At 42.2% G+C, this 12,759-nt stretch overlaps 1 protein-coding gene across 1 annotated transcript in view; it reads left to right on the top strand.

Moving 5' to 3' along the window:
- Positions 1–214: 214 nt before the first annotated feature.
- The window catches only part of NAPB (NSF attachment protein beta), a 42,755-nt gene continuing 30,210 nt past the window's right edge, over positions 215–12,759 (top strand). Inside the window, exon 1 of the mRNA XM_081833272.1 lies at positions 215–400. Within this exon, the coding sequence (XP_081689398.1) occupies positions 303–400 (98 nt within the window). The 5' untranslated portion in view covers positions 215–302. The remainder of the gene's footprint in view (positions 401–12,759) is intronic.

Genomic DNA, 12,759 nt, shown 5'->3' with positions numbered 1-12,759 from the left:
CCCCGCATACTAAACGATTAAAGTTCACCTTGGTCTAAGACCCCTACGGAGAGCCACGCCCCTCGCCCCGAAATCCCGGGCGCCGGCACTCTGCAAGCTCCGATCCCCACCCCGCCTGGCTCTGCGGCCTTCTGGGAATTGTAGTTGACGCCTCGCCCATCTCCGCCTCCAGGGCCCGACCCGGCACTACAAGTCCCGACAGGCCTTGCGCACCACGCCTGCGCTCCCCATCTCTGGGAGAGAAGGGAGAAGGCGCGGAAGGCGCGTCGGAGCCGGGTGAGGAGGTTGTGGCAGCGGGCGACATGGACAACGCGGGGAAGGAGCGTGAGGCGGTGCAGCTGATGGCGGAGGCTGAGAAGCGAGTCAAGGCCTCCCACTCCTTCCTCCGAGGGCTCTTTGGGTGAGCTCCAGACCGCGAGTGCCCTGAGTGGGGTCTCCGTCGCGGGCCCCTCCCCAGCCAGCCGCCCCCACGCGCGTCCAGTTGAATCCCCTCTCTCCCCTGAGACGCCCGTGGGCCCTCATTTCCCCTGCATCTTCCAGAGAGCTCCTAAGCCTTAGAGCCTCCCAGAGACCCTACCAAGAACGCCCCAGGGGCTCTCAGCAACCCCGCGCGCCCCCCAGAGATCCCCTCGGACCCCCAGACCTCTCCCCCGTACGTCCCCTGGAACCTCTAGGATCCCTCGGGGTTCCTCAGCCCCCACACACCCTCCAGACATCCCCTGAAGTCCCCCGAGCCCCCACGCCCCCTCCGCCCCGGCGTTATCCCCGTGTTGGTTCGGGGGGGGGCGTCCCACGGCCTCGCCTGGAGGGGTGCAGTCGCCGTCACGGCGGGATAGATTTGTTCATTTCGCCACGGTTGAAGCCGCGTCTCTCGGAGACCCGTGTTGGTGGGAGGCGAGCCCAGGAGGAGTCGGAGGGGCGGGTCCGGGGACCCCCCCCCCGCCCCGGCGCCTGGCCGATGCGTCTGGGCGCATCTGGCTGGGCAGGTGGGTCCCCCGGAGGAGCAGACTGGCGCGGCGCCCCCATTCCAGAGATCGTGTGCCCGGTTGCCTTGCGCCAAGTAGACGTTTAATAAATGTTCGTTGGAGAACGAATACGTTTTCTCAGCATAGTCTTTTTACTTCACCAGTGATTGATGGGTTTGCCAGTGCCTCCTGTTTGATTAAGGATAACGCAGTTCCTGTCTAAGTCGGCGTCTTTGGGAAATCCCGTTAATTTTCTGTAATTCTTCCATGTTCTCCTAGGGAAGGTCTTAAGTTCGGACCTCCCAAAAATCAGAGCTTGAACATGTGAATGATTCAGCTGTTTAGGATTAGAGAGGCTGAAATTTCCTGGTGGTTTGTTGTTGTTGTTTTTCTTTTTGAAAGTGAAAGATCTGCTGACAGCAAGAGCATATTTTTATTTTTGAGAAGGACCAGTACTTAATTGTTACATTATTAGAGTTTTATTTCTGTACTAAATTCCGTTTGGAATCTGCTTGTTTTGCCACCTTCATTCTTTTGATTATAATATAACACTTTACCATTGTGAAAACATTTCCAGGAAATGCTTAGATACAGGTTTCATGCAGTGCACGGTAGTACAGGATGCAAAGATGCATAAAGGTAAGGGTTCCTTTCCTCAGGAACCTCTCAAAGGGCATTTATCCTAGCTGGTTTCTAAATTTCTCGTAAGCTGTGTAGTTCTAACACAGCAAATTAATCATAAGTTGTTCCTCTTTTACACATTACCCTGATATACGCTGGTACTTAAGGAGTACTGCCTCATACTTGATGCTGAAACCAAACAATAGCTCCTTTCTGTGATTCACAAAACATTTAAAATATATTCAAATAAAATTTAATGTCCTAGCACCTCCTGCCTAGAGGTGATCTTAATGTCACAGCAGATTTTAAGTCAGGATGTACTTCCCTGGAAGAGAATCTATAATTGGCAGAGGAAAACATTACAGCACTTGATACTGGTTTCAGGGGAACCCTCCTTTTTGTGAAGAGGTGTTGCGTTATTGTTTTTGTGAAACTAGGCCAAGTCTTGAGCCAGTAATCCTAAAAGGATTTTGAAAAGGGTTTTATTTATAAACAAACATCTGTTTTCTCCTTGATTGTTGATCACCTGTTTCATTGACAGGAGGTATAGGAAGACTTTGACCTTCACTCTTCACACTTAGTTTGCACAAGTCATTGCATCCTAGGCCTGGCCTGGATATGGCAGGCCAGTTGATGTCTTAGCTTTTGGATGGGGGGCAAGGTGCTTAGCCTCTCCATGCGTTAGTTTCATCTGCTATAAAAAGGGGTAATAATAGTATATCTCATAGTGAGGGTTCAGTGATGTTCAGTGTTTTATGCTTATAAAACATTTAGGACCATTGGAGATGGTGATTACGAAATATTAATTAGCATATTCATCAAAATTGTCAGCCATTATTTACCAAGGAAGCAGAGAGCCAGACAGATTAAATGACTCTGCCAGAATTTCAGAGCCAAAGACCTTTAGGACTAGATCTTTGGTCTTTTTTTTTTAAAAGATTTTATTTATTTATCTGACAGAGAGAGAGAGAGGAGAGAGAGAACACAAGTAGGGGGAGTGGGAGAGGGAGAAGCAGGCTTCCCGCTGAGCGGGGAGCCCGATGCGGGGCTCGATCCCAGGACCTTGGGATCATGACCTGAGCCGAAGTCAGCCGCTTAACCGACTGAGCCACCCAGGCACCCCTGGTCTTTTAATTAAAGATTTGAAAGAGTTTTGTACCATGTTAAGTGTTATTTATCCTATGGGGAACTGTGTTATTTTCAGTGATAGTTGGCTCCAGGAAAGCTTAGGGAAGACGAGTACTCAGGGTTCTGTGAGTTTTAATAGTATATAATCCTTGAAGCCAAAAACTAGGCCTAGTTTCTCTGTCAGTTACAGTAGGAAGGCCGATTCTGTATCAATTTTAGATGTTCAGAATCTTCCATTATATCTGGCATCATTTATACCTGTCCTCATCCTTCTAGGCTGGAGCACATGTTAGTCCACCCTGCCACCCTTCCTTTAATGTAGAATTTTCCCATCTACTTGTTATCCTTTCTTGACACCATAGTGTAGTCCATCTTCCCATGTCAGACTCCTGAATCAACAGAACACACATACCGACCTATCATCAGTATCGCCCAAGCCCCATGTATTTAAGAGCTGACCAGTTAGTGCTTTAAAGGGGACAGGTGATGCTGTTTTGAGGACGTGGCAGCCATTAGAAGATGCTCAGCATTTGCAGCATACTTCCCATGGACTCATTCTCATTATCCTAACTGCAGATTAAAATGTATTAGGAGCTTATCTTCTTCACCCCCTGTTTATCCACCACCCACACAGGTTTTGTGGCAATACTGTATTCTCACTACTATTCTATTGATCTTTTTTGTTGCTTTCAGTAAGATTAAATGAAAATATACATTGTATATTCCTGAGGAAAGGTCAATTGTGTATTCTGTGTACAAGACACAAGTCCCATGCTTGTCTGCAAGATGTTAGTGAGCCACTGAGGGATGCAACCATCACAAAATACCTATTATGGGTGTTCTGCTTTTCTGCTTGACTGCCATTTAAACAGTGGTGTGTTTTCATAGCTGTGATATTGAATTAAAATTTACTCTTTCTGAAGGGCTTAGCATAGTATAGCAAAACTACCACCAAAAGAGTTCTGTTTTCATTTCATTTGTTCCCAGGGATGAGCTATGGAATTTTTCAAATTCAATTGTAGAATCTTAATGAACTGCCATTAAGATCTTAAACTGGCCTGAGTATGACAGTAAAGTAGTTTTGAATTGCTAAGGTCTCTCTTACTATCTTCTCCTTGTTAATAGGAGGCCAGATTGGGGATAGCCTGCACAGTGCACATCAAAGAGAATGGCTGCTTAAGAATGGCAGTTGGAAGATGTTCTGCATGGCTAATGCTGTCTTCTCCTGCTTTTGGATGTTGCCCAGTTGTAAAGCTTGTAAAGAGCCATGAATTTGGCAGTGTCAAATTTAGTGAAAGACCTTATTGGATTATCTTGATGCAATTATGAGTCTATAATTTCTTAGCTATTTTTGAAAATTGGGAATATTTCTTAAATATTGTAGGCCATCAGTTATCAGTGTTTTTCACTTGGCTTTATTTCTACAAAGGTTGTTTTTTAAATTTTGCCAAAATGTGGTGAGGACATATGATAGCATTTGTAAAGCATTAGGGGCCCCTGGGTGGCTCAGTCGGTTAAGCATCCAACTCTTGGTTTCCACTCAGGTCATGATCTCAGGGTGATGGGATTGAGCCCTGAGTCCGACTCCTTGCTGAGTGTGGAACCTGCTTGAGATTTTCTTTTTCCTTCTCCCACTGTTCCCTCCCCACTCCCCACTTAAAAAAAAATTTTTGTTTTTGTTTTTTTGTTTTCTAGTTTTACTGCCAAGTTATAGCTTGTTTATCAAATGATAAAATCTTTCTAGATTGGCCTTTTTCTGTTTGCATTTGCAGTGTTCACCATCTGTTCTCATTCTTGTGAGCCCCATGAGGTGCACTTGTTTAGAAGAGGTAGGGAGGACCCATGGTGGTATGTGGCTCCAGAATGTAAGCTCCTGGTGAGTGTCTGTCTTAATATCACTGCTGTTGCCCCACACCTCACTCGGTGTGTACCACCCAGTAGGCACTTGGTGAATATTGGTGGAGAGAGTGTGTGAATGCTCCTACCATGTTGATTTTTTTCTTTTACTCTTTAGGTTTCGAGAGCAAAGGCAACAGAGTGAAAGGGAGTTTATGTCACGTTCTTCTATGTTTTACCTAAATATGTGTTTATTATAAATGTCGTAGCTACTACATATGTGAGAAAAATGCAAGGACTATGGAAAAGTTCCAGTTAAAAAGTATTCTCTAAGTCTCCCCTCTCCTAAATCGTACTCCCCAGAAGTAATGGTTTTTAACTTCCTGTTTAATTCCTCTGATGGTTACCACTGTAATTCTAAATAATTTTGGAATACTTCTACTTCCTGACTTAATAATTTTAGACAGTATCTAATGATTCTGCTAAAAATGAATAGTTACATGGCCTTGCATTTTCTCTCACCTCCTGATTTTACTTAGTTAATTGTCAGTCTCTAAGTATTAACTTTTATATATGAATAACATATTTAAACTGTAATTCTACTTTTATTTTTTTTCCCAATAGTTCCCTATTTCTGTGAGTTACAGAATGGCCATGAGTAGGTTGTTCAAGTTGGGATATTTTTGAGATGCCAGGAAGATGGGTATAAGCCAAGGTTGTCTGTCCATCCAGTCAGGACAGAGGATCATCCAAGTTCTAGGAGACTTTGCAGTCTGTTCTTATGCTTCACTTTGTGTTCATTTGATTAGATGGTAAGATCACTAAAGCTTTTGTACCTTCAAAGCATTTTCAGCGACTGACACTTAGAGTTCACAGTTAGGAAACATTGGAAGTAGAATTTCAGAATGCTAACCATTTCTGTATTTAAATGGAGCTTATTATAAGTAATGGTAATGTAATTAAAATCGAAATAACTGATAGATTATTACTTCTTGGCTTAAAGTACATATTTTTTCATGATAATGAAGTATCTGCCAACTTCTGTTTTAATGAGTGTTTTTATTAGAGATTGAAGAGTCATATTTTTTTAAAAAAGATTTTATTTATTTATTTGAGACAGAGAGGGAGAGAGAGAGAGCATGAGTGGTGGGGAGGGGCAGAGGGTGGGGGAGAAGCAGACTCCCTGCTGAGCAAGGAGCCTGACAGGGGACTTTATCCGAGGACCCTGAGATCATCACCTGAGCTAAAGGCAGATGCTTACTTAACCAATTGAGCCACCCAAGCACCCCAAGAGTTATATTTTGAAGGCCTCTTTAATATCTGTGAAGACAAACATGATTTTTCTCCTTAGTTACTAATACGTTAAACTGTCCTGGCATTCCTTGAATAACCCCTATAGATTATAATGTATTATTTTTTAATGTGCTATTTGATTCTGTTTTTAATTATTTTCTTTTGAATTATTTTCTTTATGGTTCTTTTGTGTGTAGCCCATCAGGTTGAAGTATCGATGTTACAGGTGCCTCATAAAAAGAATGTAGAGATTTTCCTTTTACCCCATGCTATGGTCTTTGAAGATTTAAGTGGAACCCTTAAACTGACTTTTTTGAACATTCTTTAGTTCAGTAGTTACTTCCCTTTGTCACTTCTCTGTTTGTGCATTTACCTTTCTTTCTTGATTTTTTTGATCTCTTTCCTCAAACAACTAATATTTTGACTCACAGGTTTTATTAGTTTCCTGTTTTCTGCTTTTAACTCTATTGCTTTCTTCCATTTTTTCCTCTGGCTTTTTGGGGGGAATGGAAGATGGTATTTATTTCACTATTTCTATTATTTATATGGATCCAAATACTCATGGATGAATTTTCCTTTAAAACTGTGTTAATGTTTTAAATTGTATCCCCCCCCCACTGATCTTGATATATAGTGTTTTTTATTGTAATTCATTTCCCCTTTAACTCAAGAGTTTGTGGGTTGTATTCAAGGTGGAGGTGCTTTGATTTCTAGTTTTCTTTCATTATCATCAGAGAACTTACTAAGGTTTTCTTTGCCACCTGATATATGATTGGTGTTTATGAATGGCCCCTGCACACTTGCGAAGAAGGCAGATGTTCTCTTATTGGACTGTATGCCTTGATAGAGATCCCTGAGATGTAGATTTTGATTATGTTGTCAAGGCCTTTCACATCTGTGTTTTTTGTCCACTTGACTTGCTTTGGATTAAAAGGGGTATAGTCATATCTCCTTTTATAAGTGCATTTCTGTCTATCTTGCATTTCTTGTAGTTTCTGCTTTATGAAGGTGGCTACTGTGTTTTGGTAAGTAGATGTTCACAACTAATATAATTTCATTATGAATTGTATCTTTAGCATTGACGAGTGAATTTCTTTCTTTCATTTGGTATTTTTGAGCCCACATTCTGCCTTGTCTGATACTGGGGTAGCAATCCTTGCTTTCTTATTATTTGCGTTTGCCTGCTTGAGGACTGTATTATGTAAGAGGATTATACATTCTGCCTGCTGCCATGTGACCTGTGCTGCCTGGCTCTGGGCAAAGTGCGCTTCCCCACCCCACTGAGTCTTCTGCTCTGGCCCGTGACTGACTTTGAGGGAGTTGGAAGGGGGATGCACACTCTACCTGAGCAGAAGCTGCAGGGGTCATCCCTTGCTTCTGTCCTGGTTGGAAAAAAAAATACACACACACACACACACTTCTGATAGGGCTACATTCACACACACACACACACACTTCTGATAGGGCTACATTCCAGAATAGAGAGATGATACATGGAGAAAGAACCAGCACAACTGGCCTGTAGTAACAGGTAAAGTGAGTGAGAAAGAAGCCTTTGGAGATTTGAGGGGTATTTCTGGTTGCAACAAATCAAACAAAAGTTGGTTGATGTATGTGGTATACTTTTGACGTCCTTTTAATCTTAAGCCTTTCAGAATAGCTTTATTTTAGTTGTATCTCTCCTATTGAGCACACAGTTGGCTTTTTTGTGAGTAAATCTAAAAATCTTCAGTCCATTTACATTGTTTGTATGACTGGTATATGATCGGTTTTTAAATCTGTCATCTTGCTTTATATTTATTATGTCTTTATATTAATTATGTATGATGTTTTAATTTTCTTTCTTCATATGATCTCTTTTCTCCTTTTTTTTTTTTTTTTGGAAATTTTGTATTTTTGTTCTACTTGGTAACCTTTATACTATGAATTTTTTTAAAATGTCCTTAGCTGTAGTAGGCCTCTAGTATTTGATGTGGGAAAACACCCATTACCTATGTGCCAGTCCCTGAGCCTGTTCTAAATTTTCCCCTGTCCACCTTACGTGTGTGGGAAGACCAGGGCTCAGTTATTTGTACTTTGTTGGAACAGATGTTTCCATTTTATATTTCTACCCTGTCTCTACTTTTTTTTTTTCTCTTTGATCTGTAGTAAAACATATTCAGTGCCACCACCACCAGCCTTTTTACTGATGTTCCTTAGTTATCTCCATAGTTGGAAGCCAGTGTGGTATTCCTTAAGTTCTTGCTTCGATCAGTGGTACTTATTGGTTGGCTTGGCTGGCTGTGTGATCTTTGACTCACACTTTTTTTCCCTTGAGTTTCTTCAAATATATTGTTCCACTTTCATCTTGCTTTGTATGTTGCTGTTGAAGTCTAATTGAAGCTAACCTGATTTCCTTAATTTTGTAAGTGACTTTGCCTGGAAGCCTAGAGATTTTCTTGATGTATAAAATCTAATAGTCTTACTAGATGTGTTTCAGTGGGTCAGTTTTCCCAGTACATGGCAGACCCTTTCAGTACTTAGATTCATATCTTCTTTTGTTTCCATAAAATTTTCTGAAATTGTAGTTTTAAATCTTATTTCAATATTTTGTTTTGTTTTACTCCCCTTTTCAGGGACTCCAGTTATCCTATCATTTTTTCTCGAATCCATTTCCATGCTCTTGGCTGTTTTCATTTTTCTCCTCAGTGTCAATAGAATCTGTTCTCCCCGTAGGTATGTTCTAGCTAAGATTTCATTTCTGAGATGACTTGGTCTTTTTTTTTCTTTCCTTCTAGAATTTGAAATAGGAGTTCCTGGTTTTATTTTTTGTGTGCATGTAGGGAAGGAAGAACTTCACCTTTGTTCTCTACTCTCCTAGGTTCTTCAGACAGACTGACAAGAAAAAATAGTTTATTGAACATGGCAGCAATGAGTAACTCAAAGGGGTTATTAGAACTGGGCTTATAGCGTCTTAACAAAGAACAATGTATTTGTTGAGAAGTATCAGGACAAAAGGTTTTAGGCTTCCAAGGGCAGCACCCTGGGAAACGAAGGAGTAAGGTTTGTTTGTGCAGGCCCATCTCTGTATGAACGTTCCATCTGCTTCATGGCCATAAAACTTTCCCAGGAGAGGGGATTTATGGCAGTCCTCATTTCTTAGAAGTTTCTGCATTTAGTCAGATAGGGGAAGCTCTGAGAAGGTATCTTTATGTATCTGCTATTCTCATTTTCCCCTAGCTCAAAATAATCTTTATGCCAAAGTGGTGTATTTTGGGGTGGCATATTCTGGTCCCCTGCATGCTCTTGCATTCTGAGTTTTGAATTTCTGACCTGTGATGTAGTTTCATATCTGTAAATGTTTAATAATATTTAAATTATATGGAATTGTTCTCCTCTGCCTTGTGGTAGTTTGGGGGAACATTTTGGTCAGCTGCAAAGGTTTTATTCTTACTTCTTACATGGTAGCTTTGTGTGGATGCTGCTTGCCTTCTTCTGTTTAGAGTGTCTTGGAGTTTCTTGGGCTCATAATAGCATGTGTTTCTGCAATGGGAGATGAGGGGTTTGGGTGCTTTCACAGGTTTCTTAGTTTAAATCCTCTCTTCTGTTGACACCATTAAGGACTTTTTTTTTGATGAAAAGTGTCAGGGAGGGGTGGGTAGGGGCTTGGTGTTACTCCCAGTGCTGTGATTCTCCTTTGTTTCATAAGACTCTTAGTTTATTTCTATCACTGGTTTTCTTTTCCTTCTTTCCCTAAGCTTCTGTGGAACTACCTCTGCCTCTCCCAGAAGTGGGATCTTCTGGAGGCCACCACATCCAGCCAAGCTCCCCTTCCAGTTCCCCAGTTCTAGTGCTCTGGCCCTCTCGGTCTTACACCTGGTCTCTGTGTTCCCCCACTATGCAGCCCTTCCTTGCTAGGGTGTTGCTGTCAGTGAACTGCTCTGTTGTGGGAACCTGCTGGACCCCCTCTTGTGTCCATGCATCTCCTCCTGAGAGGAAGGAGGAGGAAGTGTCACTGAAGGGGAGCAGTGTCACTGGCTGTGCTAGTTTCTCCAGTTGTCTTGTTGAATTCTGTCTCCTAGTTTTGCTGTTGGCAGGTTGTATCTGCTGCTTGTTGATCTGTCTGGGTTTGGAGGACATAAGGATAAGTTGGTATTTAGGCAGCCACCATTATCCTGTGGGATTCACAAGTTTCACCAGGATTTCTTACAGATTGAGATTCAGTTTGAAGATTGAATTTTCATAAAGATGGAAATTAAATATGAAAACTTCTTGTGGTAAGTCATGTTGTATGTGTCATTTCTGAGTTCATCCAATAACTACTGTTCTTAGCTTTCCTGTATATTTAAGTATCTTGATTTGTTTTATTAATAGGCCCAGCTACACATTTTCCCCTCTATAAGGAAGGTGACTCTCCATATCAAGTCGAGGCATTGGGACTAATACCAAAATAAAGACCAACTAGCTCTCTTTGCTGTACATGTTCTCATAAACTTCATTTCAGGAAATTATGCTTAAACACAGATACTTTTGTCAGCCATTCCTTAAATGTCTCAGATTGTTTCCTGTGTCTGAGAATCTAGGATTGTTGTTTTTCTTAAGTAAGTAGAAATAAAGTGAAAAGTTCTCAGAAAATGGAATCCAGAGTCCAAGGCAGAGAGCCCTGAGACTGCATTGGTGGTAGAGGTGTGACTCCTGCTCAGCTTCTGTGGGCGGCTCTGGTGGGATTTCTCTGAGACCCAGGAGGGGCTGCCTGCTCTGGGCTGGCAGTACCTAGCTAATAAATGACAGTGTTCCTCTGTAGATTGTCTCACCTCATCCAAAGCCTGTGTTCTTGGCACGACTCCTGTTACTGGTTCCTGAAAAAACAAAGGACCTCAGTCTAGTGGTTTTACAGGCATTTGGGATAAGAGTTCAAGGTAGCTTGATGAAGAGCATCTCCCTGGGGCCTGTGCACCTCCCTGCTGCAGATACTTCTGCTTTCTGCATCGCATGAAAGAAGTTGGACTCTTTAGAAATGTATTAAACCCAGCAATAAATTAATCTTGAAATGGTTATGTTAATCTAGAGAAGTTTAATGAAAAAATGAAGTACAGATGAAAAAAATTGCTCTTGTAAGGTAAAAAATAGAATAAATAGTTCTATATGGCTGTGATGTTGTGATGTAATAAGAAATATATATTTGTTCTTCATCCCTGGTTCCTGGCACAGAACTTGTAAAGTGCTTACGGTATCCTCAGTGGTAAGGGTGAGAGAAGCATCTTCTGTATCATAATAAGCCCCTTTCAACAATACTAAAGTTTATGCTAATGAGGTGACTGTTTTTGGGTCTCTAGATGGCTTTAGGATGAGGGCTGGTCCTCAGAGGAGCCAACCATGTGATTAGAGGGTTGGAACTTTCGGCCCCACCTCCAAACCTCCCAGGAGAGGAGAGGGGTTGGGGATTGAGTTAATCTCCAGTGGTCAGTGATTTAATCAGTAGTGCCTGTGTAGTGAAGAATCCTACCAGAACCCTAAATGATGGGTTCAGAGAGCTTCTGGGGTGGTGAACACGGAGGTGTTGGGAGGTGGAGGCCTGGAGAGGGTGTGGATGCTCCTTGCACTCCCTTCCAATATACCTCGCCCTGTGCATCTCTTCCATTAGCTGTTTCTGAGTTATATCATTTGTGATCATAAGTAAAGTGTTTTCCTAAGTTCTGTGAGTTCTTGACAATTAATCAAATTTGAGGAGGGGGTTGTGGGAACTCCTGATTTTTAGCCAAGTGAGAGATGTGAGTATCTTGAGGACCCACTACTTGAGATTGTTGTCTGAAGTGGGGGCAGTCTTGTGGGACTGGGCCCTTATCCTGTGGGGTTTGCATTGACTCTGGGTAGTGTCAGAGTTGAATTGAATTGTAGGACACCTAGCTGGTGCCTGCAGAGAACTGGAGAATTGCTTGATGTGGAAAACCCATACATTTGGTGTCAGAAGGTTGTGAGTAGAGAAACAGTGTTTCTGTTAATGGTAGAGATATTTTAAACAGAGTTTGAATTTTTCTCTCCTTTTCCAGATACTTGTTGTGTTTGCTTTTTGTTTTGAATGATATGTGGGAAAACTTCCCAGAAAATGTAATGTGGGTAGTTTCTTCCATCCAGACCCTGAACGGTCAGCATTGTTATTGAGACCTCTGTGCCAGGCCCTGTTCTGGTCTCTGTCCCCAGGGTCAGCCTAAGGGCTAAAGTAATGTTGCTCATAAATAGTGAAAGTAAAGAGCTGTCCTAGTTGGTGGGGTTTCTCCCACGGGTCCCAGGCACTCGGAAAAGTGATTCCTATTTGTAGTCCCCTGATGTAGTTTGATATCCCTTCAGGATACTCCGATGATAGAGTTGAATTTTGTCTCTAGTTCTGCATTCACATTCTCAGCACTGTGTCACTTTTTATATTTCTTCTCTGCTACTCTGTGATTTTAGAAGCAACTTTATTTCTCCCTCAGCAGTTGCCTCCTTTTCTTTTGGGTACATCTCATGATGTGTGTGCCATTAGTCTCCATGATGCTACTTTAACGTCCCCCTCTTCCCACCCACAGTCCTAGAAGAGCGTGTACTATGGTTGCCAGGGTTTTGTAGTGCTCTAAAAATAGTTCTTATTCAGGATGAGGAAAAATCAAGACTTCAGATTATTTGAGGATTAATTGGTTTTTAAAAGATCAATGACTTATCTGCATGTAGATGTTATGGGAGCTCTTTGAAATAATGGGCTATAGTTTCCCAGGCTGGGTTCTCCTCCCTGTGCCCCCCAGCATCTGAATAGGAACAGACAGGATGGGATTGTGAAGAGAGGCAGGGACTTGCAGGCTCGGCTCAAGGCACTGCTCTGTGGTTCACTGGCTCCTGGTGGGACATATTGTGGCTCTGACCACGTTTCTTCAATGGAACATGGGAGGTGGGATGGGCACTC

This window comes from Leptonychotes weddellii, chromosome 10 (genome assembly GCF_054177405.1).
Source record: "Leptonychotes weddellii isolate Sample4059 chromosome 10, ASM5417740v2, whole genome shotgun sequence".
In the NCBI taxonomy this organism is placed as follows: domain Eukaryota; kingdom Metazoa; phylum Chordata; class Mammalia; order Carnivora; family Phocidae; genus Leptonychotes; species Leptonychotes weddellii.
The sequence above is the reverse complement of the archived record's forward strand: the minus strand, read 5'-3'. Positions and strand labels throughout refer to the sequence as shown.